We start from the raw sequence: 25,249 nt of genomic DNA on the forward strand, positions 1-25,249 counted from the left end.
TCATTTGCTTTGCAGGATGGGCTGATCCACGCGTCCCTGGAGCCGTCTGAGATTCTCTACCTGACGGTGGCCTATGACTGGTTTCTCTTTGGGTAGGCACACTAAGTTTTACTCGCATATGCATCCCTGCACAGCCGGGGAGAAGCCTTCAGGGGGTCATCTTTGGTGTTTGCTCGCAGCCAAAGGTGGATGTTGGGGCAGCTCCCAGTGAGCTGTGACAAGAGGGGCTGATGCCTTTTTTTTACCTGGAAGCTCAGGCTTCTGGCCATTCTTGACAGCTTGTGCTCTTCTGCTGATTCTGGCTTCCGGTGTGTGACTGAGCTTCCCTTGCTCTCTTTCCAGGCACATGTTAGTCGATCGACTCAGTAAAGGAGAAGAGGTGAGTGTCTAGTCTGGGGCAGTGACTGAGCACTGGTTTTTGTTCTCAGGGTACTTGTTTACGGTAGTGGCGTTCACTGCCTGCTTCTGGTAATATCAGTGGTCTGGCTGGGCCCTAAAAAGATTGTTCAGGTGCTGGAAATACGAGGTAGGAGCCTTGCCCCAACAATTCCTGGTGCATAAGGTGTGGGAATGCTTTTCTCTCAGGCTACAGTTTGCTTGGTGGGTGTCAGTCCTGCCAGTCTCTCTGCTGTGCTATTCAGTCCCCTGGTGAAAGGGTGCTAGGACTGGCTATTCAGCTCAGCAATGAGAAGAGATTCTTAAGGCGTGTGACTCCTGGGAGCTTGGAAATAAAGCTGTATAGTCTTGTTTGCTTGCCCTGAGTGCCAGCCCTCCTGCACGGGTGCTGCAGCTGCATGTGGCTTGCATGTCATCACGGGCTCATGGAGCAGCTTGTGCTGGTTCCAGTGTGTGTATTTGGCGGGGTGTATCTGTGGGTGCACAGGTGGGTCTGGGAGGCAGTTAAGATTGGTGGAACTAATTCTCTTCGAATCTTTCACTGTTTAACAGCAAAAAATGATTGCTCTGACTATAGTTGCAGTATAGAGCAATATTGGGTTTGGGTAGAAATCAAGAGGTGGGGAGTATGTTTAATCCTGTTGCTAATCCCCTGCTCCTCAGACTCTCACCTCTCTAGGGAATCCCCTGTCTGTGAACAGCAGAGCCGGTACCCTGGCCTATTTTCCATCTTTCAGGGGTCCAGGACCCCTGTATTAGTGTCGTTCCTCCCATTCATTCCTTTCCCAGAGCTCTGCTAGCTCAAGCCTGGCAGCTCTGCTCTGCTCTGGTGCCTGCTTGGCCAAGGGTGGAGTCAGTAGCTGCAGCAGGAGAGAGGGTGCGTGGCTGCCTCTAGAACTCTCTATTCCCTACTGCAGGAGGAGAAGGGCTCAGCTCTGTGCAGGTAGATGGGGTGGCAGAGACACAGTGGGGTGAATGCCACAGGGCAGACTGGTGTGTGGCAGGGCACAAGCTTGGGACCACAGATGCTGCAGGTACCGCATGCTTCCAGGTGTGATACAGCTGTGGTGCCGACGTGGAGCATGCGGCTCTAACCCTGCTAGTCCTGCTGGGTTTGCTGCTTACCCGGGGTTATAAGCAGCTGCTGGGAGCCATCTCTTTTCCATTCTGCACTGATGGCATAAGTACCTGCCGTGTGCTTGCGGCATGTGTGCAAAGCACTGATAAGGAGACTTGTCGTACACCTTCCTTTCTGGGCCTCCCCGTGGCAGGGAAGAGAGGGTCAGTTTAACGTGTAAGAGAAGGCTCAGGATGGGATGGTGGCAGCCCATGGCACATTGGAGGCTGATAGCTGCAGATTTCTTGCTATCTCCTTCCTACCAGCACCTCCCCACCAAGATAAGAGGCTGCATGGAGCCTCGGGTTCATCCCTGAACCGCTCTTCTCTCTCCCTTTGCTCAGATTTTCTTTTTCTGCTTCAATTTTCTGAAGCACATCACCTCTGAGGAGTTCTCTGCTGTGAAGTCGCAGAGGTAAGGAGCCTGTGCCTGCTGCTGCATGGGCTGCAGAGCCAAGGAGCTTGTTAGTGCTGTTTCTTTGGGGAGATGGAAGCCCTGGTGTCCTGGCCCAGTTTTCTTTAATTTATTCTGCACTCTGAAGGCTGCAAAATGGGGCCGAGGCTTGTGAGGTGCCATGTTGTGCTCTGAAAAATTGTCCATGCTGAAGTGTGCTCTCTGCTTAATGACTGTCCGTAGCTGCTTTAGCACGGATGAACCCAAAGATGTGTGCTCTGGCTCAAGCAGGCTGCGCAGCAAGCTCCATCAGGCACTGCTGGGGGGAGTGGGGTGGCTGGTTTTTAACAGACTGCTAAACATTAACCCCTTCCTATTTCAGGAGGGGCAGAAAGAAATACAGCCCACCCTGGAGGCTCTGAATAAGCACGTCTGCCTGTTGCCACCCTCTCAAAGCACAGGATGCGTGGGTTGGGACTGTAGGAGAGTCAGATACTGCACACTGGCCCCATCCCCTCCCCTCTGTCCCTGCACAGCTAATTCCCCACTGCTCTGATCCGTCATGTGCTACAGAGATCTGGCTATGGCCAGCTTCCATGCAGGCCTGAAGCGTGGCTGAGGTAACTTTGTCTGTCTTTCCCCAGAAGGAAGAGTTTGCCACCCAGCTTCACCCTGGAAGAGATCTGCATGCTCAGTGAGTGCTGCTGCTGAACATCAGCACCCCTGGGTGCTGGTAATGGTTGATCGCTTGGGGGCTTGGGTTCCCAGCATCAGTCTGACTACAAATGGGTATGCTTCCCTTGGGGCCTCGCAAGAACACGGCCCCAGGGCGCATGGGAATTGTATTGCTTAAAGGGAGAGAAAGTGGATGAGACCAAGCTGGTTTTCAGGTAGCTCTGTTTTCTTTTCTCTAGAGCAGAGAGACCGAGGCAGCACCACAAGTCTGAGCAGTGACTTCTCCCTGGGGATGGAAAGTTCCCCTGGAGCAGCTGGGAGCTTCACTTATGAAGCAGTGGAGCTGATGCCAGCAGGAGCACAGGCTCAAGCAGCATGGTGAGGAGATAGCCACTCAATGGGCTGCAGAACAAAAGGGGCAGGCTCTGAGCACAGTAGAAAAGATATTTCTGAAGTCCCTTGCCCTCCAGTTCTGCTCTCTGTGGCATGGGTTCCTTACAGTGGAGGGAGGAATTTGGCTGTCGGAGGCTTTGCTGCAACGTGTGCTACAGAACTTCTGCACCAAAAATTGGAGATCACCCTGTGTTAAAGACTGTCACACTTCTGCAGAGATGCTCCTGAAGTTTGTCCTCTGATGAGAGTAAAGCAGCTTTGTTTCATTTTTACCAGTTTCACTGTTAAACTTAATCCAGAAAAGATTTCATTACTTTCAAAAGATGGTTCCAAACTACCAGAAAAATGACATTTGGCAGCAGCCTCCCCAAGGAAAAGTGGAAACAATTTAGCTGCCCTAAAATGAAGCTTAATCAGTTTATGGAAGAGATTATACAGGGGAGTGTCTGCAATTAGTAGGTGGGCTGGGTGGCCAATAATCCCCTCTAAACTTTAGCTTCTCTAACAGCACAAGGTATATGAGCTGAAAGCAGGTTGCTGCCTGCAGCACAGCTTAGAGATACTTCTGGGGGAGAATATGAAATTCTCGGTGCTCCGTATTGATAGAGGGTCACATAGGACTCGCCTGGGGATGCAGGTGGCTGTCTGGAAGTGGGGACTGGGGAAGGTGTCTGGTGACTCTGCTGCTGTGGGATGAGTGTTGTGCTTGCTTGTGGAGTTTCTGGTGCTGTTTGGGGATTTCAGAACCTTGCTGTAGGGTTGCCCCTCTCAGTTTAATTTTTCTCTTCTCTCCCTCAGCACATGTGAAGATGCTATTTTATATTGCAATTATTTTCAATTAAATTTGGGTTGTGCTGGAGGCAGTAAACTGGAAGCATTTACATTTCTCTGAGTGCTCAGGACATACAGACTAGATCCTGCAGCACAAAACCTACACGTGATTTTCACAAGATGTGAAGTGGTCAGAGCATGCTAGAAGAGAACTGCTGCATTTGTGTGTATCAGGGCTTGATTTTGTGACATGTTTTCTAACTCTGGTTTGCTTTCATTCCTGTTGGAGATATCAGGCTGTGTTGGGGCTAGCTGCTGCTACCACGGGGATGGTTTGGGCCCATGCTGTGAGCATGAGCTTGCAGAAGGGAAGGTTGTGAACCTTGCCATGAATGCTTAGCAAGGGGACTGGTCCGGATATCTTGCTGCAGGCTGTTGTGGCTGTGTAGTCTGGAGAACAGGTAGGGCTTGCTACAAGCTGGGTGAGCTGGGCTGTGCATAACATGAGTGGGGAGAGGAGGGGATTGCTTCATTGTGTTGTCCTGAAAACAGGCAGCCTTGAGGTCTCGCAGGGAGAAGCATTTGGTTTTTAGCTGTACAACCCTGTTTCTGCAGGCTGTGCTTGGAGATGTTGGCAATTACGATAACATGAGATGAATAATGCTTGAGAGAAGCTGTGGTGTGATGTTTGAGGGTGGACACTTTAAGAAATGAAGAGAGGCTATCGTGCTTTCCACTGTACGAGCCTCTCTTTAGCTGCACTTGCTGATAGTGCTCGAGATCTCAGTCAAAGTTGAGATGCCCTTCCAGATTCCAGGAAGAAAAGCATCTTTTCTCCTTGACTTGGTTTGCTTTAGACTTTTCGTTTTCACTTGTGTACATAGGGAGGTCTTTGTCCAATTCACTGTGGTTTTAGAAGGGGAAAAATTCTCAGGAGTCCTCCAGAAAAAAAAACGGATGTATGAAAGAAAATCTTCTGAATGTGGAGCAGCAGTGATGTGAATTAGTCCCAAATATGCGTGTCTGTTTGGCATGTAGCTGGATGGTACTGTGAGCTAAGGCCTGACACAGCAATGGACAGTGAATCACACCCAAGTCTGAATGCGCTGGCTAGAAAAGAAGCCAGAGTAGTTCTGGACTGTCAGCACAGGCAGGGAGAGGACTGAAATGCACCTACATCTGGAGTGACTGTCAGCTCTAAGCACATGGTCAAAAGTGTGGTCAGTGGTGCCTGAAGGGAATCACTAAAAGGGGAAATAACACTGGTGGTGTGTCCCTGTCACCCTCATCAGTGCACACAAATGCCCACCTGGGCTGAGCTCCTCAGCTGATACACTCTGTAGAGTTAGAGCAGATTGAAATGGTCTTTCCCTGCTGGGAGGCCCCTTGCTTGAGGCATTTTTACAGCTAGACTAAACAAAGCAATCGCTGTATGTGTGTGGGCTGATGCATTCTCCTGTCTCTGATTTCCAGGTCACGTGGATGGTGATCTATAAAAGAATGGGCTAAGATGGGTTGAGCTTAGTGTACCCCTGTCACTGAGCAGTTGCCCGTGACTCATGATTCCTTGGGAGGGAGGAGGGCAGGTTCAGTGGGAACAAGAGCTTGTAGCTTCCAGGGTAAAATCCAGCCTGCTGTGGAAGTGCTTCCTAGTCGGAGTACGTGGGAAAGCCAGCTTTCTCACCCAAGTCCTCCATCCCACAGGAGGAAGAGCTGTGCATCGTCACCACAAGCTGTGCTCTGGAGCAGGGCACAGCAGTCTGAAGATAGGCTGCCTTCTGCAGGAATGGGTGAAGTCAAATCCTCCAGCTCCTCCTCATCAACCCATTCTGATAACTTCCTGAGGATTGGAAGCAGCCCACTGGAAGTGCCCAGGTCCAGGTGAGACGGGATGGAGTAGAGCATTTCTCAGCAAAATGAGTGTCTGGTAAAGGGAGTGCACAGCTGCACTTGTGTGACTCTGAGAACCCTAGAGCACTTGTGTTTGTATCCACAAACAAGCCTCAGGAGGCCTGTTCCTCTTTAGCCTGACCTTGTGTGAAATGCTGGCCATTAAACACAGAAACTCCTGCCTCAGCCCATTTAGAGGAGCGAGGAACTGTGCCGATAACAGCTAGGTGTTTGTTCTGCCTGTCCTCAGCGCATGCCTCAACGAGCTCTGGCATCTCTGCATCCTGCGTGCTTGGAGCTCACAGCACCCTCTCTGTCAAATGCATCCACAGGGGTTTGAAATGGCTGTGTTGTGTGGGGGAGGAAGCCTTCCAGACTAAGCAGACCTCACTCTGCATCTATCCTGTCCCCCTTTCCACCTGCTGACCTTCCTGACACTGCAGGGTGGAAAAAATTCTGGGTGCTGGTGGCAAGCAGAATAGAATCTGCTTGGAGCAAGCTACAAGCGCTGTGCCAGCTCAAAGGATTCACCTAGAAGGCTGTGTGTTCCCACTGGGCAACTGGGGAATGAGGACCCTGGACCTCAGCCTAATCTCATGCCATAACAAAGGATATTCTGGCACCCTTCTGGAGTCTGCTGTGGTAGGGCAAAGTCGAGCGGTGAGCTAGGCTAGGGAAGAAAGAGCAGAGCCTGTGGAGCAAACACCATGTGTTTCGGCTGACGGGATAAAGAGGCTCTTGGATAAGAGGTTGTTGTTAACAGCATCAAACGCTTGTGTAGTCTCTGCAGGTTTTCCGATGAGTCTTTTTCTAGTGATTCCCTTCAGAAACAGCCACCAGCCAAATTTTAGTACTCTCTGATCACATGGAAAATAAAATGACAAACAAGTAAAGCACTGAAAATTTGTAAGACTTTCTTACTAAGTGTCTTGATTCCAGAGAATAATCACTGCCTGACAGTTTTTTTTTTTAAATGATGTTAACTGTTCTCCCTGGGGAAAGAGATCAATAGGATGGTTTTGAGTTGTTGCTGGGGCCCACCTCTACGTTCTCTGTAAGGTGAAACAAATATCCCAAGAAGAGAAGAAAACACTGAAGAGAAAACAGCTTGTCTTGGGGGCTGCTTTTGTTCACAATGGTAGTGCCACAATTCCTGTGTGTGGTCTCATGCTGTTCCCAAGACCTAACAGGCTATTCAGCGCTGAGCTGGTAATGAGCTTGCAGCAATGCTGTGGAAGAATCAGTTTATAATGCTTCAGCTGGACTCTGCTCTGTGAGAGTGAAGATGAGAAACAGAGTAGGCAGAAGAGCACCCTGGGAAGGGGCTGAGCACACAGTCCCTGGGATTTGCGTTCCAGGGGCTCGGAGTTGGTAAAGCCAGCAATTATCTTTCCTTTGGCTGTGTCTGGATGAGTTGTCTATAAGCTTTTGGAATATTAGTGCCCATTGGTGTCAGGTGTTCAACACCCCCAGGGCTTGAGGCAGCAGGCAAGCATGGTGGAGAAGCTTGTTACTTCCAGGCCAGAGTCCCTGGGGGTAGCATTTCCCTATGCCCAATAAATATCCCTGAGAAGGAATTGCAGTATTCTATTATTGTAAGAGGTAAACATTCTGTGAATTCCACTATAAACATTTTTCTGACCTTTATGATAGCTTCTACCATGGCACAAAGTGTTTATAACCCTTCAGCACAGCAAAGTTGCACCAGTCCATTCCCAATCCCTGTTAACTTTTGTGAACAAGGCAGCATGAAGGGCAGGGTTAGAAAAAAGTACATAATGGGGAAATAGGGGATAAATGGGCAGCAAACACCTTGCACAGCCTGGAACCAAGGGGACAGGAGAAGGGGATCAATTGTGAAACCAAAGTGGTGAAATCAGCTGCATGCAAAGATGGTTAGCCTCCTACACTCGTGCTGGCTGCAGACTGTACACCTGTATGCTCTCCATCTCTGGTGTCACCTGGGTTTGCCCTGCTCCTCTCGGTGTGCAGGCTGCAGGAAATAAGCCTAGAGACCCTGCAGGGAGTGGGTGGAATTGTCAAGGCAACGGCTGAAATGAGCTTCTCTTTCAATCCAGATCTCCTGGCACATTCATGCTCCTTTGCCTCCTAGTCCATTGCTGAATCGGTCAGACTGTGCCCTGCCTGCCTTCCCTGGAGTAACACTGCTAACAGCTCTGCTAGCTAAGGAGCAATGCGTTGCCTTGTTAGACGCTGATATGGCTTGCGCTTTTTTAGGCCTGAACATGGTATGTTTCCTCCAGAGAGAGGGGTTATGTCACTCCACTTGGCTTTGGTCTCCCTGCTTGGACTATGTTAGTCTGAATTTGTCTGGTGAGCTCCATGCGGTACCTTCAGCCACCATTTTCCATCCTGAAGGAACGGATGAGTCCCACTTGGGGTGGAGAAGGAGTGTATCTGTGATGGAAGAGAGAGGTAAATTCTGTCCCTTCACCCCCTGAAAAATGGTGGGACTAGGATGGAAAGGCTGGAGCACAGAGACTGATCAGGGTGCCAGAAATACCTTTATCCCTACAGTGCTGCTGGCAGGTTAACACCTAAGGCTCTTAAGATGAAACTAATGTACTTGACTTCCCAATCCTCTGGTGGTGTGGCCGTAGCAACAAAACACTTAACCACTGCAGCAGCAGTTGAGGAAAAATGGTTGCTTGTAAAATGCCAGCAGGCACCCTTCAGGTGGTTCTCATAAACAGCCCAGTCCATGTGCTGGCAGGCAGGGGAGCCCCAGAGGGAATGGGAAGGCAAGCCAGCAGAGAGAGATGGGCAGGGTCTGGGAGGGGAACTGGGGTGTCCTAAAGGAAAGAGTTGTAAATGCTGAGTCAACCAGTGGGAGCCAAGCCCCTCTCCTGGCCAGGCCATGTCAGCAGTCTGCTGCTGCTGTCGCCTCACCAGCCAGTCTTCTGAGTCCTGATCTGATCCAGAGGTCCTGGGTACCCATAAATCCCAGGATGGTTCTTGTTAGGCAAAGCAGTACAAAGGCAAATTCCTAGCAGTCTTTCTAGCTTATCCCAATGCAATGGTAAGATCACATCTGCTGAGGGCAAACATGCATGAAGATACTACGTAGATTATTTGCAGAGTAGGACAAGGTGCTTCTTGTTCTACAGAGAGCTCTGAGTATGGCAGATAGTGTGCATTGAATTGAACTCCCTGCGTGTGAGTGGGTAGCGGCTTGCAAACCATGTTCCATGTTTGCATTTGACACTAATAGTCTAAGCGTCCCATGATACTGCAGAAAAACCCTGTATCTTTGTCAGGGATTTAGCATGTGTGTACATAGCACTAATGTGGATTAGCAGCTGGATAATCTTTGGTTGAATGTGCTTTTGCTAAGTCAATTAAAACCCAAAGTACTGTGATCTGAAGAGTGGAGATCTGCAGGAGTTAAATCGTGGAGGATCTGCTTTGGTCAACAGCCACAGAGAACTCCCTTACTTAAAGGGCTGCAGATGGTTCAGCTGTGGGTCTGGAGGAAGTGCAGTGAGTGCAGAGAGGGACAGAGAAGCTGCTGCCCTTTGGCTTTGGGTGTTTTGTTGATAGTGATAAGGCTGCATGCTCACTATGTGTCTTGCTTCTTACAGCCACCTGGCTTGGAAGCTCTATCTGCGACTTGACAGCTTGGGGTAGTGACCGCAGCAGGACAGGAATTGTTTACAGGAATGTTTTCTGGAATTATTGCACAACTATGCCACAAAACAGGCTTGCCGGCTGGCACGTGACTGTGCTGCAATCAAAAATGGTTGTGCTCGCAGAGGACTGGCTGCTCAGGCTGTTACGGCACTAACGCAGCCTGTAGATAGCTGCCTGGGATTCAGCCAGGGCTCTCAGTATACAGCTCTCTGCCAAGTACTCCTTGCCAACATTTCCCACGCAAAGGTGGGAAGGGCTGCCCTTTACTCCAGGTTGCCACAGTGTGCCTGTGTGTACAGTACCTACTTAACACTTCGATTTGAGGCATAGAGCATATGCTGGCAAATGAGCTGCTTCCCAAATAGTCCTAGGTGTGTAGAAATATGGCAGGTGAGCAGGGGCAGCACAGGGCAGGATGAGAGCCTAGCTGTTGGCACTTGTCACTCGTCTCAGTTATGTATTAAGAAAGGGAAGGATCCCTGACTGTTGCTGTGCCTCCGGTATTGGCTCTCCTCTGGTAGGCGAGTGTCCATGTGCTCTGAAATACTCTATCTTGTGCAGCATGTTGCATGGGAAGCACTGACCTAATTAAAAGGAACCATTCCAGGCTAGGAGTTGCCAATTATGGCCTGCTAGAGGTCCTTCCTTGTGTGAAGGAACAGCTTGCAGCTCATCTCTGTTTTGCTAATCTAATTTTGTTAATCTTGCACTTTTGAGGGAGTTTCTTCCCACTCGTGGACCTGAAGAGGTGGGTGTGTGAAACTCACTTTCATTCTCTTTCTGCCTGCTATTAGATGTCTGTGGCAGAGACTTGAAGACTTGCTGTATCTCATCTCCCCTAACCATGTCAGCTTTGCTGTAGTCGTCCGGCTGCTTCCCAAGACCCTCCACGCTGCCCTTGCAGCTGGCCAGCCTCTGGCATGGCTGTAATGTGTTGCAAACCTGTTGTTCTTACAGGCTTGGGGACTGGTCCTGGTGTCCCAGCAGCCCCAACTTGCCCTGGGGGCCTCACTGAAGCCCTTTTGGGGCCTCTGCAGCAAGACTTTACAAAGAGCCTTCAGGGGTAGAAATAACAGGAAGACTTTCAGCTGTAGTATTGACTGGATTGCACTGGGATACAGTCACCCTAGAGATCTGGTCTTGGTCTCAAGCCAAGCTCAGCTTTGAAGAAGCTCTGCTGCCCTTGCAGTGGAAACACAAGATTTCCCATTCCATGCCTTCCCCACCTGTCTTGCCCAGCCTTGGCGCCTGCTGTCTCTTAAGGCTGTTCAAGATGCTTGTTGGTTGTGACAATTCCTCAGGAGCCTCCCTTGAGAAGGCGTTGGGGATAGAGGGGAAAGTCTGCCACGATATCTTAGCTCTGCTGGCTAGGCTCCGATATCTAAGCCAGGAGAGAAATGACCTGGACTCACTGCAGAGTCAATCAGTTTATTCAGTTAATCAACAAGTGTTTATTCTGCTGCTTGGAGGCGAGACACAGAATTGGCTGCCTTGAACTCCTAGACTCCTGTGCTATTAGGTTAGATGTAACTTGACTAAGCTTGCACAGCTGCTTCACAGGGTCCGGGACCCCAGGAAAGGTTAGAGGGCTAGAGAGCCACTGAGAGTCAAGTCTTGTGGGAGGTACACGATGCTTTTATCAGCCTGTGTGAGAAAGGATTCAAGAGGTGACTTGATCCACCTCCAAGAGGTGGTGTAAGATCAGTCTAATCTTAGCTGACAACCATGGAAGGTGACCAGCAGCTGGAAGCTGAGGCCACACACCCAAAGCAGGAAATAATTTTCTGCTCACCTTCTTTAGCACAGACTTATCTGGCCAGTGTGGTTGATGATACTGGGCAGAGGGACACTTTTACTGTCTCTGGGGCCCTGGATCATGTCTTACTCCTTTGCTTGCCACGTGGGCAGTCTCCTAGGCAGGCTCCTGATACTACTCTCCTTTTGTGAGAACTGCAGAGCTCTGCTCAATTCTCTTCACCTGGAGATCCTGCCATAGCCCAAGCCCTCCTCTGTCATCCAGACTTGCCTTCTTCAAAACCTTTGTTTCTGCCTCACCCCAAACCTATCCTCTGTTCAGCAACCTGTTACTTTTCTGACAGAATCATGTCCCTGTCTACTTTCAGCCCAAGCCTGTTGCCTATAGACCTCTTTACTGCTTTAGCTCAAGTTCTTGTCACTGTGTGTGACACTCCTGTTTTTCCTGTCTGGCTGTGCTGTACTCTTAGGGAGATGATATCCTCCTCTTCCCTCTGCACTGAAGCAGTGTTCCTCTATGCTTCTCCCTGGCTTCCTGCACTGTTCCTGCTGTGCTTCCAGCATGGCACCGTGCTCTGGGCCCAAACACTCTGCCTGCTCTCCTCATTCACGCTGACTTCCTCGGCTTTATCTTCCAAAGGCAGGGAGAGAGGTAGATGTCACTGAACAGCTGCTCCCTTTCCCTTACAAATTCCTTGCATCCCACGGAAGGTTATCCCTGTCTGATCTCCGAAAGGTCTTTCTAAGAGTCTGTGCTGCAGTTCCACTTTCAATGAAATGCTGTCGTTCCGACTACAGTGTTACATGCTCTAGGAAAAACACCTTTTTGCAAGAAGGGGTTCTCCCAATACTTAACACTCACAGCACCTCTCTGAACCTCACTCTTCAGTTCATCGAGCAGCCAGAGAACAAGAGTTGTGCAAGGCAGGTGAAGCTCTGCTCTTCCCATTTTCTGCTGTGATGCCTTTCCAGATCCTGAACTTCCAGACAGTGGTGTTACCCCCAAACTGCAGCTGCAGGAGCATCGACACTGTGATGGGAAGCTGACATGCAAGGAGCTGTGTGACTTCCCTTCCTCCACTTGCGCAGCCAGCTTGGGACCATGTTTCAGACTTCTCAAGCTTGGCTGTATTGATCAGACTAGTTAAATGGCAGGCTTGGAATTAGATCGAGATTGCAAACAGGTTTCCTGCTGTGCATCTCCCCCCACCCTTGCCTTGCAGTCTCGCTGAGGTCCTTCTTGCTATGGGAGATCCTGTCTTTCTAGCTGTTCTCTTGGTCTCTTGGGGAGCAGCTGCAGTGCGCCACTGCTATTCTTAGCTGTGAAGACAGCGTGCAAGTACCTGGCCCAGCAGAGCTGGAGCTGGTGCACTGCTATCTGCCCAGCAGATCTCAGATAAATTATCCAGAAGATCTTGGTAGTGTGTAATTGAGTAGCTCTGCCACAGGCTGTGCTTCCAGCTATGTACACTCTGCTGTGCAGCAGGGCACAGTAATTGCTTGCTCCCCAGAAGCCAAGAGCTCTGGGTTTGTCTCAAGTGATTGTGCCCTCTTCTCTGAGATTTTGGAGGGACTCCTCAGATTCACTTGCTTCCTCCTTTCCTGGTGGGAGGTTGCATATATCAAACAATTATCCTCTCTTGGCTATTTTTCCTGTCCTAAAGATGCTTTGCCACCTGGTTTCTGGCGCAGTCCATCCTTCTAACACAGAAATGAAAAGATCTTCAGATGCTGGGGGGGGGGGCAGGGTGCCCTGGGGACGTCTTGAGCAGTGACTGGCTCTGTTCAGATCTGGTGTTAATGCCTCGGGAGTGATCTGCTTTCTAAAGGCTGTGGAACCAAGGATCTCTTACGTCTTTCTCAGCACTAACCAAGTCACAACCTTGATTCTCCGTCAGGCCTTGCCGCTGCCCTGGGATGTGCTAACAACTACAACAAGCAACAGGGGGATGCTCCTTGTACAGCACGACGTCCACATCTGTGAGGGATTCAGGGCAGGACATGCTGTTGCATCTTGCTAACGGGTTTCACAGTTCTGCATGGCCATCTGCTTCTTGCTGGCTCTGTCCTGTCCGGCTCCCGGTACGCTCCTGCTGCTTTGTCAGCCCCAGCCAGCTTGGCTCTCCCCTCGCTTTCAAAGGAAAGGCTTGGCCTGGGGCCCAGCCAGAGCTGCATGTTGCACCCTGGTCCCCGAGTGTCAAAGCTGCTGGCACAGGTGCTGCTGGCGGTCAGCCCGGCAGGTCCCTGGCACCAGCATTAGTGAAAGGCATGTGGCTGAATGACCTGACTGATCGCGCCGTCTCCCTCTCTCTCTGCCCCAGATCGGCCGACCATTCTCTGCCCGGATCTTCCGTTTCCACAGACTTTGGCAGCTGGCAGATGGTGACAGGGTGTGGCAGTATTCGGGAGCAGGCAATCCTGAGCGCAGACGCCTCTCTCCCTTGCAGCTTCCCGGATGAGTTCCCTAGCACTTGCCTGTAAGTGTCTCAAATGCAGGATCTCTCCTTGGGTCTCTCGGCTGCCTGCGAGCGCTGGAACTTTATCACCCTGGCACTTTCGAAGAAGCCTGGGAGCCCATAACAAACTGTCCCGTCTTCCCTGCCTTGATGCTTTCCATCCACAAATTCAGTCACTGAGCACTCTTTGCTTATGCTGAACTCAGAAAGAAACCGGCATTTTCTCTGCCTAATGACAGGGGGGCACTTCGCTTTCTGTAGGAAGAAGAGGCTTTTCTCTCTTCCCTGAAGATGCTGAATTTGGGCATAACTGAGTGGATTTGAGGATGCATGCTTGTCGAGACAGGACTGGTAACCCAGATTTTCTTGCTTTTGGATCTCGCTCATCTCCATCTCCCCGCTGGGGTCAGATCTTTGCTGCGGTAAGAGGAGGGCTTTCCTTCTGTAACCCCAATTTTTTCTGACCCACGCACAGCATTCTTTGCAGGTGCTGCGTCTGGCCAGTGCAGAGCAGCAGAGACCCTGCATCCTGCCACATCCTGCCATGTAAAATGGCTGGGACATAAATGTTCCTCCCCAAATAGAAAGCCACCTCTGTGGAAGCTTGAAAGACAGGAGATGTGCTTTAGTTGCCGTTAGAGGAGAACCTTGGCTTGTGCCTTCAGGCTGCAAACTCTCAATCAAGAAACTGAAATGGTAGATCAGGGGCTGCCGCTAGCTAGCTGCGCTAGAGTTGTGCAGCCAAATGTTTGCAGTCCCTTACTGAGATCTGAGTACGCGCTTTGGAGGCAGAGGGCAAGCGATGTGAAAACCAATGTCTCCTGTGAGACCGGCTAGCTGCCCTGGCTTGCCTCCTCATGTGGCTGTGTGCTGTGCCGCTGAGCAGAGCAGAGTGGCTTCCCCCAAGTTATGGTGAAGCTACAAGACCCATGAATTGGCAGATCAAAAAATCACAAGAGATGTCAGACATGGCCTGGCCGGGATTTGCTCTCCTCCTTTCATGAGGACACGCTGAGCTGCTCGGGTAGTTGTTTGGATACGGGTGAGGGAGCAGAAGGGACTTGAAGGATGGGCATCTGAATTAGTGACTGCTTTACGGTGCCCTGAACCTGGCTGTGCTTGGTGGCTGCTGATCACCAGCAAGTTGTTGCTGCCCTTGGAGTTGGATCTAACATCAGAATAGGGAATTCAGTAGAGAAATGTGAATTGCAGTTGAGCTCTGAATCTGCCTCTGCTGAGACCGTGGGCTCATGCGGTTCGGAGTCCAGCTGCTTGGGAAAGCCAGGTTCAAAGGAAGGAGAACAGCGGTGGTGCTTCTCCCTTGGGTGCGCAGCAGATGCTGTGAGCGCTCTGCCCTGTTCAGCTCTTCACTAGAGCTGTGGGGTGCTCGGGACCACTCAACTGCAGGTGCGGGGACTGGGCGCCACGTGGAAGGGATGAAGAGTTCCCAAGGATGTTGTGTTGAGCTTAACCGGGGGCCTCTACTCTCTCTCTGCTCTGCGTCAGCTCTGTTTGCTTAGTAGCCCATTGTGGTTTTATCCCAGTTTTTCACAGCCCAGCACAGTGTGAGTTTTTGGAAAATTAAATTCCATTTAAGTTCCCACTTTACATCTCAGCTGGCAGCAGCTCGATGAAGGTACGCTTTTCACAGCCTACTTCTTGTGCTTGTGTGGGGCTTGTCAGGGCTTACTTCGAGCTGGGGCTTTGACAGCCTCCTCTCATCCTGCACCCCAAACTGCAGACGAGCGGGCAGGCTGTAGGAAGTGTAGCAGGGCAGAGCGCTGTGGATTTGGCAGGGAAGCGTGACCTGCCTCCCTGGTTGAACTGCTCAGAGTGAAATGGTGCAGCTGGTCTGCAGGGCTTGGTGTCAGGCAGTGGCCGGCCACTTGACCCTGCGCTCTCCATGAAAAAAACCCAAGCGTCTAAATACAAAATTTGCCCTGTGAAGAGGTGCGAGATCCAGAAGACACGGGACTTAACTGCTGCACGCCCTCGCTTACCTCTGCATGTGACATTTCAGATCACTGTACTCGGGTGCAAGTAAGTCCTGCTTTCATGTAGCTTATTTTTAATGCTAGCAGGTTTGCGAGTTCCATGTCCTAATTAGGTTGCCAAAAAAGCATCTTTTTAATGTGTTTAGATATGTTGCCTTTTTCCTTTGCCCTCTAGCCTCTCTTTATTATCAGACACTGTAAACAGCGGCCTGGTTGGCTGCGTCGGCATCGCTTGCTGTTTATAGGCCTCCCACCATATCCTCTTGCTGCTGTTTCCGGACCGAAGCTGTTGGCTGTGGGTGGTTAACACTTCCATTCAAATGAGCTGTGCCAATTTATAGCCAGCCCAGGCGCTGGAGAGATTAAAGAGAATTTTTTATGGGGAAGGTTCGCGCTGTGCCCTTGGAGTGACCTTTGAGGAATGTCTTATTCTCTCTGGGAACCACCGGCACGTCGCAGAGGCGCTGCAGCAAGGACCATTTCAGGCCGGAGCGCTTGGAACAGCTGCCTCTGGACCCTAGTCTTGCTTTCCCCTGCTCCCTTGGCTGAAATACCGTCTTCCCTCTGCTCTCTTCCCCCCGCCCCTAACCAGGTGCATGGATCAGCTGGAGAAGAGAGCAGGTCCCAGGGGAAGTCGTGCCCTACTCTGCACGCAGCCCTCCTGCTTGCAGAGAGCAGCCATGCTGGGGAGCAGAAGTAAAATGCCGCTCAGCTCTCCTCTTTCCACGGCTGGAGCGCTCCTTGGGGCTTTTGTCGCCTTGTCTGCCCCCTCTCATCCCCCCTTCCCCAAAGCTGTCTGTGCTGGCACAAGCACGAGAGGCTGGGGCAGTTGGAAGTAAGAGGCGGTCACAAATACGTTGGAAGCGACTGTCCAGACACGGCACATGTGGACAGGCTCCATCTGGGAATGCTGTGCAAGGAGGGGAGGGAGCTGGCGCAGGCGCTGACGTCAGCCAGCACCCGCTTGGCGAAAGCAGCACTTTCTGTATGAAACGTGGCCTCGTAAGCACCGTGGTGGTGGGAGAAACTGGGGTGGGGTGGGGGGGATGTGAAAGAGGAGGCCTGGGGGAGAGCAGGAGCCTGGGGCTGCAAGTCTCTGTGGGAGAGCGTTGGGTTGGGTTGGGCAAGGAGGCAGTGGCACCAGCTGCTCTAGCCGGAGCCTCTTGGGGCTGGCGCTGCCTCCGCCACTGGAGCTAGGTGAGCAGCACGGCCCCGCTGGTGCCGAGGACAGAGCCCCAGTCCTGCTGCCGGCCTCCTGCCCCACGGCAGGAGTGAGAGCTGGGATGGGCAGAGGGGTGGCTGCAGTCGCTGATCTCCCCCTTCTCTCTCCTAGGCTGGTGTCGGCGAGCGACCGTGAGTCCCGGCTGGAAGAAGTGCGTTCCGCCTTTCTGGCCAGCTACAGCCGGACCATCGGCCTGAAGGCCGTGCCCCCCAGCCCCTCGGGGGCCATCGGTGGCCTCCTCGAGCAGTTCGTGCGGGGCGTGGGACTGAGAGGCAGCAGCACGCTCTGAGCGTGGCGTTCCCCGACCGCTGGCTGGAGAACCGGGGCTCGGCGGGTCCCCCTGGCCGAGCCCTGGGACCCCCTTCCCGGTGCGGGCACCTGCAGCACCCACCGCCCACTGCCTCCCACCCTTGCCTGGGGCTGGGGGAGCGCGGGGGGGGCTCCGGCAAGTCTCTGCAGTAAAGACACCCGAGCTGTGCCCTCTCCTGCCTCCTGTCTGGGCTGCGGGCGGGGGGAGGCGGGCAGCGGGGCTGAGCCGGGGGGGCGGCGGCGGAGGAGCCGGGCGGCGGGAGCCGCGCTGCCGGGGGCGCCGCTCGCTATAAATAGCCCGGCCCACGCTCCGGGAGCGGCGGTACCGAAATAGCACCGAGCCGGGAGGGAGCACCCGGTGGGGCGGGAGTCGGGGCTGAGCCTCCGCCCGCACCGGGCTGGGGAGAGGACCTGAGTCCGCAGTCCCGGACGGGAGGTCCCGGTGGGGCTGGGCTGGGCTGGGCTGAACCGGGCCGGGACGCGACGCGGTCCCGGGGCTGAGCCCCCCCCCCCCCCGCCGCCCCTCCTGGGGCCAAGTCGTCGCGGGTCGGGCCAGTCCCCGGGGTCGAGCCACCCGGTGCCCGGGGCGGCGGGGCCGCGGCCGCCGTGCCCGTACCCGTGCCGTGCCGTGCCGTGCCCGCCCCCGGGCGCGCCCGCCTCGGCGGCGCGGGAGGAGGCGGCGCGGAGCAGCGGCGGCGCCCGGACGGGGATGGCGTCTCCGGGAGCGCTGGAGCCGGCGGCCGGCAGCGTGCCGGGCACCAAGGTGGAGCTCACCGTGTCCTGCCGGTGAGCGGGGAGCGGGCCGGGGGGAGGGCTGGTGGCCGGGCACGGGTGGGTGCGAAACGCACGGGGATGCGCTGCGGGGTGCCCGTGTCCCGCAGCATCCCGCTGCCCGCCGGTCAGCCCCCGGCCCCGGGCGGGGGTGGGCTGCGGGTTCCACTCGCTCCCCGGGTACCGCTCGGTGCCACGGCGTGTGCCCAACGCCCCTCTGCCCGGCTGCCACCCGTGGGGACAGGTCCCGACCCCTCCGCGGGGTCCCGGGGGATGCTGGCACCGGGCACGGCTCCACGGCACGGCTGCTTGGAGGGACGCGCTGCCCTTACCCGGGGCCGGGGTGCGGGACGGCCCCGCTCGGGGTGATGCCGGTGGGGCAACGGGGTGCCGGTGCTGGCTGCAGGCGGGCTGCCTGGCTCTGCCCGGCTTCGCCAGCCCTTTGGGAGGCAGCAGGGCCAGGAGTGGGTCAGCTTTGGGCCCTTGGTGGGACGGGGGCTGCGGGACGGGGGCTGCTCGGTGCCTCCGGCTCTTGGTGGGGTCCGCGGGGCAAGCGGCGGCTGCTGAGCCAATCTGTCAGTGGCTAAATATAGCCCGGCAGAGACACCGCTGCCCTCGCTGCCCATGGCCGGGGGGGTCCTGCCTGCAGGGACTGGCACCAGCGGTCTCCTGGGCAGCAGCGTCCCCCATGCCAGGGGGTCAGGGAAGGCCTGCAGCTGGCCCCACAAAGCCCCCTGCCTGACTGGGCAGCTCTGGCACATGCCCGAGCCTTGCAAACTCCAGTCTGGGCCAGGGTCTGCCGTGCCCCCTCCCTGCGGCTGAGCCCCTGCCCTCCCCACCAGCCACTCTGGGCAGCAGGCAGAGGGGCTGCGGGGCCGTGGGGCCTGGCAACTGCAGGCAGGGAGCGGGGTTCATTCCTGGAGATGGCCCCCAGGGCAGGGGCAGGCTTCGGCTTCGCAGCCCCCCAAGGGCTCAGCCCCATCCAGGGCTGCTGGGGGAGCCCGGGGGGGGTCTCTCTCCTATGCGCTGGGGCCAGAGTTGCTGGCTGAGCCCCCGAGCCCCTGGCCATGCCCCAGCCCAGCCTGCGTGGCCACCTCAGGGGTGGAGGAAGGATCCCAGCAGAGCCAGTCGCAGCCCCCGGCGCTTTCTGGTGTCATGCCGTGCAAAGGACAACGATCAATTGCTCTGCCAGTGGCTGTGTCGGGGGCACGGAGCTGGTCCCTGCCAGCTGCCCAACGCCTGCTCTAAGTGTCTCTTTTCTTCTTACTTCTGCACCCCGCCATTAGCCACGCTCCCGCTGCCGGGGTGCGGCGGGCACTCAGCCGGCGCCAGCGGCATGGGGGAAGGTTTCATCCTCTAAATGGGTTCCCTGTCATGTTCAATCATCGTCAGCGCTGGAGACGCTGCTCCCCGCTCGCCCCACCATCCCACCAAACCTTGCGGTGGGAGCCAGCGCATCTCCCTGGGGTGCCGGGGCTCTTGGCCCTGGGTGCCAGCATGGCCTTCTGGCATGGTGCTGTCCCATGATCAGGGGGGAGGACAGGAGGACCTGCTGTGGGGCCAGGTGGGTGGCACCCAGGGTGGCTCACGCCTGGCTCCCTTCCCCCAGGAACCTGCTGGACATGGACACCTTCTCCAAATCTGACCCAGGTGGGTGGCAGGGCTGGACAGGGGGCACAGCATGGTATGGGCACAGGCACGGCATGGCGCGGCACGGCAGCCCGGCTCTGCTCCTCTCTCCGCAGTGGTGGTCCTCTTTGTACAGGGCTCGGGGAGCAGTGAGTGGAAGGAGGTGAGCACGGCCCCTCTCACCAGGTCCCTGGGGAGGCTCACAGCCCCATGCCGGGGGTGCTGCCGCCCCCAGCGCCCCCAGCTCCTGGCTAATCCCTGGCTGGGTTAAATGGGCCCATATGGCCACCCACATCCACGCTAATGATCCCTCCATGTTCACGCTAATGATCCAGCCCCGCCGGCAGCACTAATCCCCTGCCGGGATTAGTACCAGGGCAGCTGCGATGGGGCTGGGTCCTGGGGGGGGACCTGCCCTCTCCACTCTCCCCTCTCCCCTCTCTCTTCTCCCCTCTCCCCGCAGTTTGGGCGCACTGAGGTGATTGACAACACCCTGAATCCCGACTTCGTCCGCAAGTTTGTCCTCGACTACTACTTTGAGGAGAAGCAAAACCTCCGCTTCGACGTGTGAGTAGAGCGGCCAGGGAAGTGCTTGGCCCCGCTCGGGGTGGAACAAAGCACTGAGTTGGTAATGAATAACGATAATAAATAAGGATAATAAATAAGGATATGGCGGTGAAAAGCCCAGATGGGTGGGGAAGCAGGGCTGTGTGCCGGGGCACCCCCACGGGCACCGGCACAGCGCTCTGCTCTCCCACCACCAGCTACAACGTGGACTCCAAGAGCTGCTCCGTTTTAAAGCAGGTGAGCGGAGCCCGTGCTGGGGGGATGCGCGGTGACGCCCCGGTGTCACGCTGCGGTGGGGCACCCCGAGGCCATGCCCCGTGTGGGTGCTGTTGGGGGGGAACAGGTGCCTCTCAGAGGGCTCTAACCCCCTCTCCCTCTCTCTGTGCCCCATGGGGACTGGCAGAAGGTAGGTGCCCGCCACGCACCAGCCCCTGCTCTGCCCTGGGAACCTGGCCCTCACGGGGTGGTGCAGGATGAGGCCAGGACACACCATGGGGGTGGCTTTGGGGGTGCAGGATGGGTTCAGGGCATGTGGGGTGGCTCTGGAGGGATGGGTCCAGGGTATGTGGGGCGGTTCTGGGGGGGCACAGGGTGGGTCCAGGGCTGTGGGCTGGCCCTGGGGGCACAGGATGAGGCCAGGACACGTGGAGTGGGTGCCTGGGGTGGTCCTGGGGGTGCGGGTGGGGTCCTGGGCTGGGGGGTGGCTCTTAGCACACAGGGTGGGTTCAGGACACTTGGGGTCATCCCGAGGCAAGGTGGCGGCAGGTCCCGTGGGTGCATTGGGAAGGCGAGGGGTGGGGGTGGGTGGTGGGGGGCTGGGGCAGGAGCCCCTGGGGTCTCACAGCGCTGTGCTCGGGGCACAGGACTTCCTGGGGCAGGCGTTCGTGGCACTGGGGGAGGTGATTGGGTCCCAGCGGGGCCGCCTGGAGAGAGCCCTCACGTGAGTCGCACCCGGTGGTGGGGTGAGGGGGGGTTCCCACATTATGTCCCCAGCTACCCGCCCCATGGGACCCCTCCCTGCATGTCCCTTGCTGGGGATACTGGACTCACTACCGAGCACCAGCCATGGGGCACGAGCCCCAACCCTGACACCACCTCCTGCCCCTGTCCCGTCCTCCTTGTCCCCAAGCTGACTCGTCACCTTTGGTCCCAGGGGGGTCCCAGGGAAGCGGTGTGGGACCATCCTGCTGCTGGCCGAGGAGCTGAGCAACTGCCGGGTGAGTGCCTGTGTCCCAGCAGTGGCAAGGTGGGGGCCATGTGGCCCCCCTGGCACAGGCAGCTGCTGGGGGGGCCCTGGGGTGGGGAGGTGGCCAGCGGTGACGGTCCCCATCCCCAGGACATCGTCACGATGCAGCTTTGTGCCAACAAACTGGACAAGAAGGACTTCTTTGGAAAATCCGACCCCTTCCTCGTCTTCTACCGCAGCAACGAGGATGGCACGTGAGCGCAGGGGCCCGGCGGGGCGGGCAGGGTGCCAGCATCACCCTATGGCGTGCCCCGACTCTGCCCTGTCCCCGCAGCTTCACCATCTGCCATAAGACGGAGGTGGTGAAGAACACGCTCAACCCGGTGTGGCAGCCCTTCACCATCCCTGTGCGTGCCCTCTGCAACGGCGACTATGACCGGTACGGGGACGGGGACAGGGACAGGGACAGCTGTGGGGACAGAGCAGGGTATGAGCATCAATTCTTGGGTTTGGCCCCGCAGCGGCAGGCAGCTCAGAACTGGGTCCTTATTGGGTTTTTCTTCCTCTTTCGCAACCCAAATTACATAAAGGCATCCCCCTCCTTTTCAGGGCCCCCGCCGTGACCCAAATTTCCCACTTCCCTCCTGGCAGAGACGTGGGCCAGGCAGGCGGGGCGGTTTTGCCGGTGGTTGGCGGGCAGGGTGCTCGCTGCAGGGTGGGCTGCGGGGCTGGGTGTCCCCAAACCAGGGGGGCCAGGGGCGGCCATGCCAGCCAGGCCGGCGGCTCACCCTCCGCCCGCCTTCGCTTTCAGGACGGTGAAGATAGACGTGTACGACTGGGACCGGGACGGGAGGTGAGGCCATGTCCGTGGGGTTGCACGGGACATCGGGGTGCTGCTGCTGCTTCTTGGGGTGCCCCTCACCGGGGCGCCTGGCCGCACCGACCCCACGCTCCTCCCGTAGCCACGACTTCATCGGGGAGTTTGCCACCAGCTACCGGGAGCTCTCCCGAGCGCAGAGCCAGTTCACGGTGTACGAGGTAGGGTGGGAGGCCAGGGCAGGGGACTGGGGGGGCACCCCATGCCAGGGCTGACCCATCCCTGCGCCCGCAGGTGCTGAACCCCAGGAAGAAATGCAAGAAGAAGAAATACGTGAACTCCGGCACTGTGAGTGGAGCTGGGGTGCTCCTGGGACTCCTGTCTGTGGGAGGCCAGGTCTGACCCCCCCACTGTGCCTGCTGGGGGGGGGGGAGGGGTCCGGGTCTGACCCCCCCTGTGCCCGCAGGTGACTCTGCTCTCCTTTTCCGTCGAGTCTGAGTTCACCTTCGTTGACTACATCCGGGGCGGGTGAGTGGGGGGCCGGGTGACCCCCTGGCTCCCTGAGACCCCCCATGGGCGAGGGTCTCGAGGCAAGGATGGCGGTGACGGCGCAGGTGCAGCCTGGGGTTGACGAGGGGGTGGGGAGGCTGGGGAGGGGGTGCAGGACGGTGGCCCCGGGCTGTGGGGTGCTGGCTGGGGAAGGGGGGGCCCAGGCAATGGGTCCCGGGGAGCGGGGAGGACACGCCATGGCATGGGGCTGGAAGACAGCATCCCTGCGCCGTGAGGCCGGCAGCCTCCCTTGCTTTCCCCCCTCCCCAAGGACACAGCTGAATTTCACTGTCGCCATCGATTTCACGGCCTCCAATGGTGAGTGCAGCCTGTGTGTGTTGGGGGGTCCCTGTCGGCGAGGCCGTGGGGCCAGCCATGGGGCAGGTGCCGACGGGCGCTGTGCCGCAGGGATGCCGTCGCAGCCCACCTCGCTGCACTACGCGAGCCCCTACCAGCTGAGCGCCTACGCCCTGGCACTGAAGGCGGTGGGGGAGATCATCCAGGACTACGACAGTGACAAGCTCTTCCCTGCCTACGGCTTTGGCGCCAAACTCCCACCCGACGGCAAGATCTCCCACCAGTTCCCCCTGGTGCGCCACTGGGTGGGGGGGAACACTGGGGTGGGGGGGAAGCAACCGCCTTGGCTGCATCCTGCCCTGGCATCCTGCAGCCGGGGGACACGTACCAGGAACCGTAGTCCCCCTCCAAGCGCCCATCCCTGTCTCCCAGAACAACAATGTGGACAATCCCAGCTGCGCCGGCATCGAGGGCGTGCTGGAGTCCTACCTCCAGAGCCTGCGCACCGTCCAGCTCTACGGTCCCACCAACTTCGCCCCCGTCATCAACCAGGTGGCTGGGTGAGCGCCGGGGTAGTCTGTCCCCTTTGCCATCCCCAAATGCCACCAGTCCCACTGCAGGGCCGGCTGCCCCACACCGGTGGGGCTGCTGGAGGGACCCCATCCCTTGTCCCCATAGGGCGGCCGCCCAGGTGACCGACGGCTCGCAGTACCACATCCTCCTCATCATCACCGATGGCGTCATCTCTGACATGCTGCAGACCAAGGAAGCCATCGTCACCGTGAGTGCACCCTCGTCACCGTGAGTTCACCCCATGTGGGGTGCTGCCCCGGCTGCCACCCTGCCTCTGCCCCACAGGCTTCCGCCTTGCCCATGTCCATCATCATCGTGGGAGTGGGTCCTGCTGAGTTTGAGGGTGAGTTGGGGCTTGGGGACACCAGGGAAGGAGCACAGAAACGCCTTCGGCGTCCCTTCCTCTGGGATGGTGCTCCCGTCCCCGGTGGCCACCCCACCGAGCCTCAATGACAGCGGCTGTCACCCCCCCAGCCATGGAGGAGCTGGATGGTGATGAGGTACGGGTGTCATCCCGGGGACGCTACGCCGAGAGGGACATCGTACAGGTAACACTGGCACCGAGCCCGGTCCCACCACAGGCGAGAGATGCTGAGCCCCTTGCTGACCTCCGCAGCCGCAGGGTTGTTCCAACTGGGCTGCAAACTTCTTTCCCTCAAAGTTTGTGCCATTTCGGGATTACGTGGATGACTCGGGAAACCAGGTGCTGAGCATGGCCCGCCTGGCCAAGGACGTGCTGGCCGAGATCCCCGAGCAGCTGCTCTCCTACATGAAGACCCGCGACATCAAGCCTCGCCGGGCGGACCCCCAGTAGCTCCTCCATGGGCCGTGGGGACCGGCCGGTGGGGCGAGGACACGCGTCACCTTTCTTCTGCTGGTGGCCAGGGCTTAGCCACAGAGAGGTGGCCCTCGCAAGGGCAACAATCAGCTGCTACGGCTGGTGAACGGGGTTGAGTCCCTCCTCTTCTGGCACAGGGCTGGACGTCCCCAGCCGCCCCCTCCTCCTGCCAGTCTGGCAGCAATGCCCCGGCACAGCCGGGCTGGCTCAGACTGTACCGTCCCTCAGCCGCGGCAGCGTGGGCAAGGCCGGTGCCTGGGTACAGGCTGTTGGGGGGCCACGGTGCGTGTGTCCCCCGCCCCGGGAGGGCAGCCTGGCTCCCTTCCCCGGGGAGAAGGCTGACCCTGGGGCTGGGTGCATGCCGGGGGTCCCAGCCCCGCCAGCTCCTTGGGGCAGGGGCCCTCCCCCTGCTCCTGCCTGCACCCCATTATTCCTGCCTGCACCCCATTCCTGCCTGCACCCTGCCGCTCAGCCGAGCGCCAGCACCCCGGTCCTCCGGCTCTGGTGCCCCGGCCCCAGCCCCGGCCTGCCTGCCTGCCTGCCCCACAGCCGGGGGGTGCCAGAGGGCTCAGCCCCACAGCTATGGGGTGCTGCAGGGCCTGACCCCGCAGCCGGGGGGGGGGGGGGCGGTGCGGGAGGGCAGGCGGGGTCTGTACCGCATTACCGACTGTAAATAAACCGCTCCGACCGGGCCTGCTGCCGTGCTGGGGCCGGGGGGGGCCGCGGCGGGGGGGGGGTGGGGGGGTGGGCGCTCGGGGGCGGGGCTCCCGGGCGGTGCCGGCCGCGCCTGTGATTCGCAACGGCAGATTCGCCTCACCCGGCGCGGCGCGGCCCGGCCCCCGCCGGCCTTCCCGCAGCCTCCCCGCTCCCGCCGCCCTCCTCCTCCTCCGCCGCCGCGCCGCCCACCCTCTTCCCCTTCTTCCCCCCGCCCCGCTGCCTCCCCTCCCCTCCCCCGGCTCGGCCGTGCCGAAAGTGCGGTTGCTAAGGGCGGCGCGGCGC

At 57.3% G+C, this 25,249-nt stretch overlaps 2 protein-coding genes across 9 annotated transcripts in view; both read left to right on the forward strand.

The window, feature by feature from the left end:
• Positions 1 to 17,189, forward strand: part of MTMR14 (myotubularin related protein 14) — a 34,337-nt gene extending 17,148 nt beyond the window's left edge. For 4 of the 7 annotated variants that reach the window (XM_052777619.1, XM_052777624.1, XM_052777622.1 and 1 more), the window contains 8 exons: positions 16 to 92; positions 343 to 379; positions 1,858 to 1,928; positions 2,552 to 2,601; positions 2,822 to 2,960; positions 5,451 to 5,627; positions 13,364 to 13,519; positions 16,826 to 17,189. In XM_052777619.1, coding sequence (XP_052633579.1) covers positions 16 to 92; positions 343 to 379; positions 1,858 to 1,928; positions 2,552 to 2,601; positions 2,822 to 2,960; positions 5,451 to 5,627; positions 13,364 to 13,519; positions 16,826 to 17,003 — 885 coding nt within the window. In that variant the 3' untranslated portion in view covers positions 17,004 to 17,189. The other 3 variants (XR_008233540.1, XM_052777620.1, XM_052777621.1) reach the window with 3 other exon arrangements.
• A 111-nt stretch (positions 17,190 to 17,300) lies between these two features.
• On the forward strand, positions 17,301 to 24,779 carry CPNE9 (copine family member 9). 2 transcript variants are annotated; one of them, XM_052777625.1, is made up of 20 exons: positions 17,301 to 17,809; positions 19,404 to 19,444; positions 19,540 to 19,586; positions 19,887 to 19,990; positions 20,188 to 20,227; positions 20,854 to 20,930; positions 21,144 to 21,207; positions 21,327 to 21,430; positions 21,511 to 21,615; positions 21,988 to 22,029; positions 22,139 to 22,214; positions 22,288 to 22,341; positions 22,460 to 22,521; positions 22,814 to 22,860; positions 22,951 to 23,132; positions 23,272 to 23,399; positions 23,518 to 23,620; positions 23,698 to 23,755; positions 23,887 to 23,960; positions 24,074 to 24,779. In XM_052777625.1, the coding sequence occupies exons 1-20, from the start codon at positions 17,733 to 17,735 to the stop codon at positions 24,224 to 24,226; spliced, it is 1,638 nt and encodes a 545-aa protein (XP_052633585.1). In that variant the 5' UTR covers positions 17,301 to 17,732; the 3' UTR covers positions 24,227 to 24,779. The 2 variants fall into 2 exon arrangements, with proteins under 2 accessions (XP_052633585.1, XP_052633587.1); XM_052777627.1 differs by lacking the exons at positions 17,301 to 17,809; positions 19,404 to 19,444; positions 19,540 to 19,586; positions 19,887 to 19,990; positions 20,188 to 20,227 and adding an exon at positions 20,249 to 20,396.
• Positions 24,780 to 25,249: the final 470 nt, after the last annotated feature.

Source organism: Harpia harpyja, chromosome Z (genome assembly GCF_026419915.1).
Source record: "Harpia harpyja isolate bHarHar1 chromosome Z, bHarHar1 primary haplotype, whole genome shotgun sequence".
In the NCBI taxonomy this organism is placed as follows: domain Eukaryota; kingdom Metazoa; phylum Chordata; class Aves; order Accipitriformes; family Accipitridae; genus Harpia; species Harpia harpyja.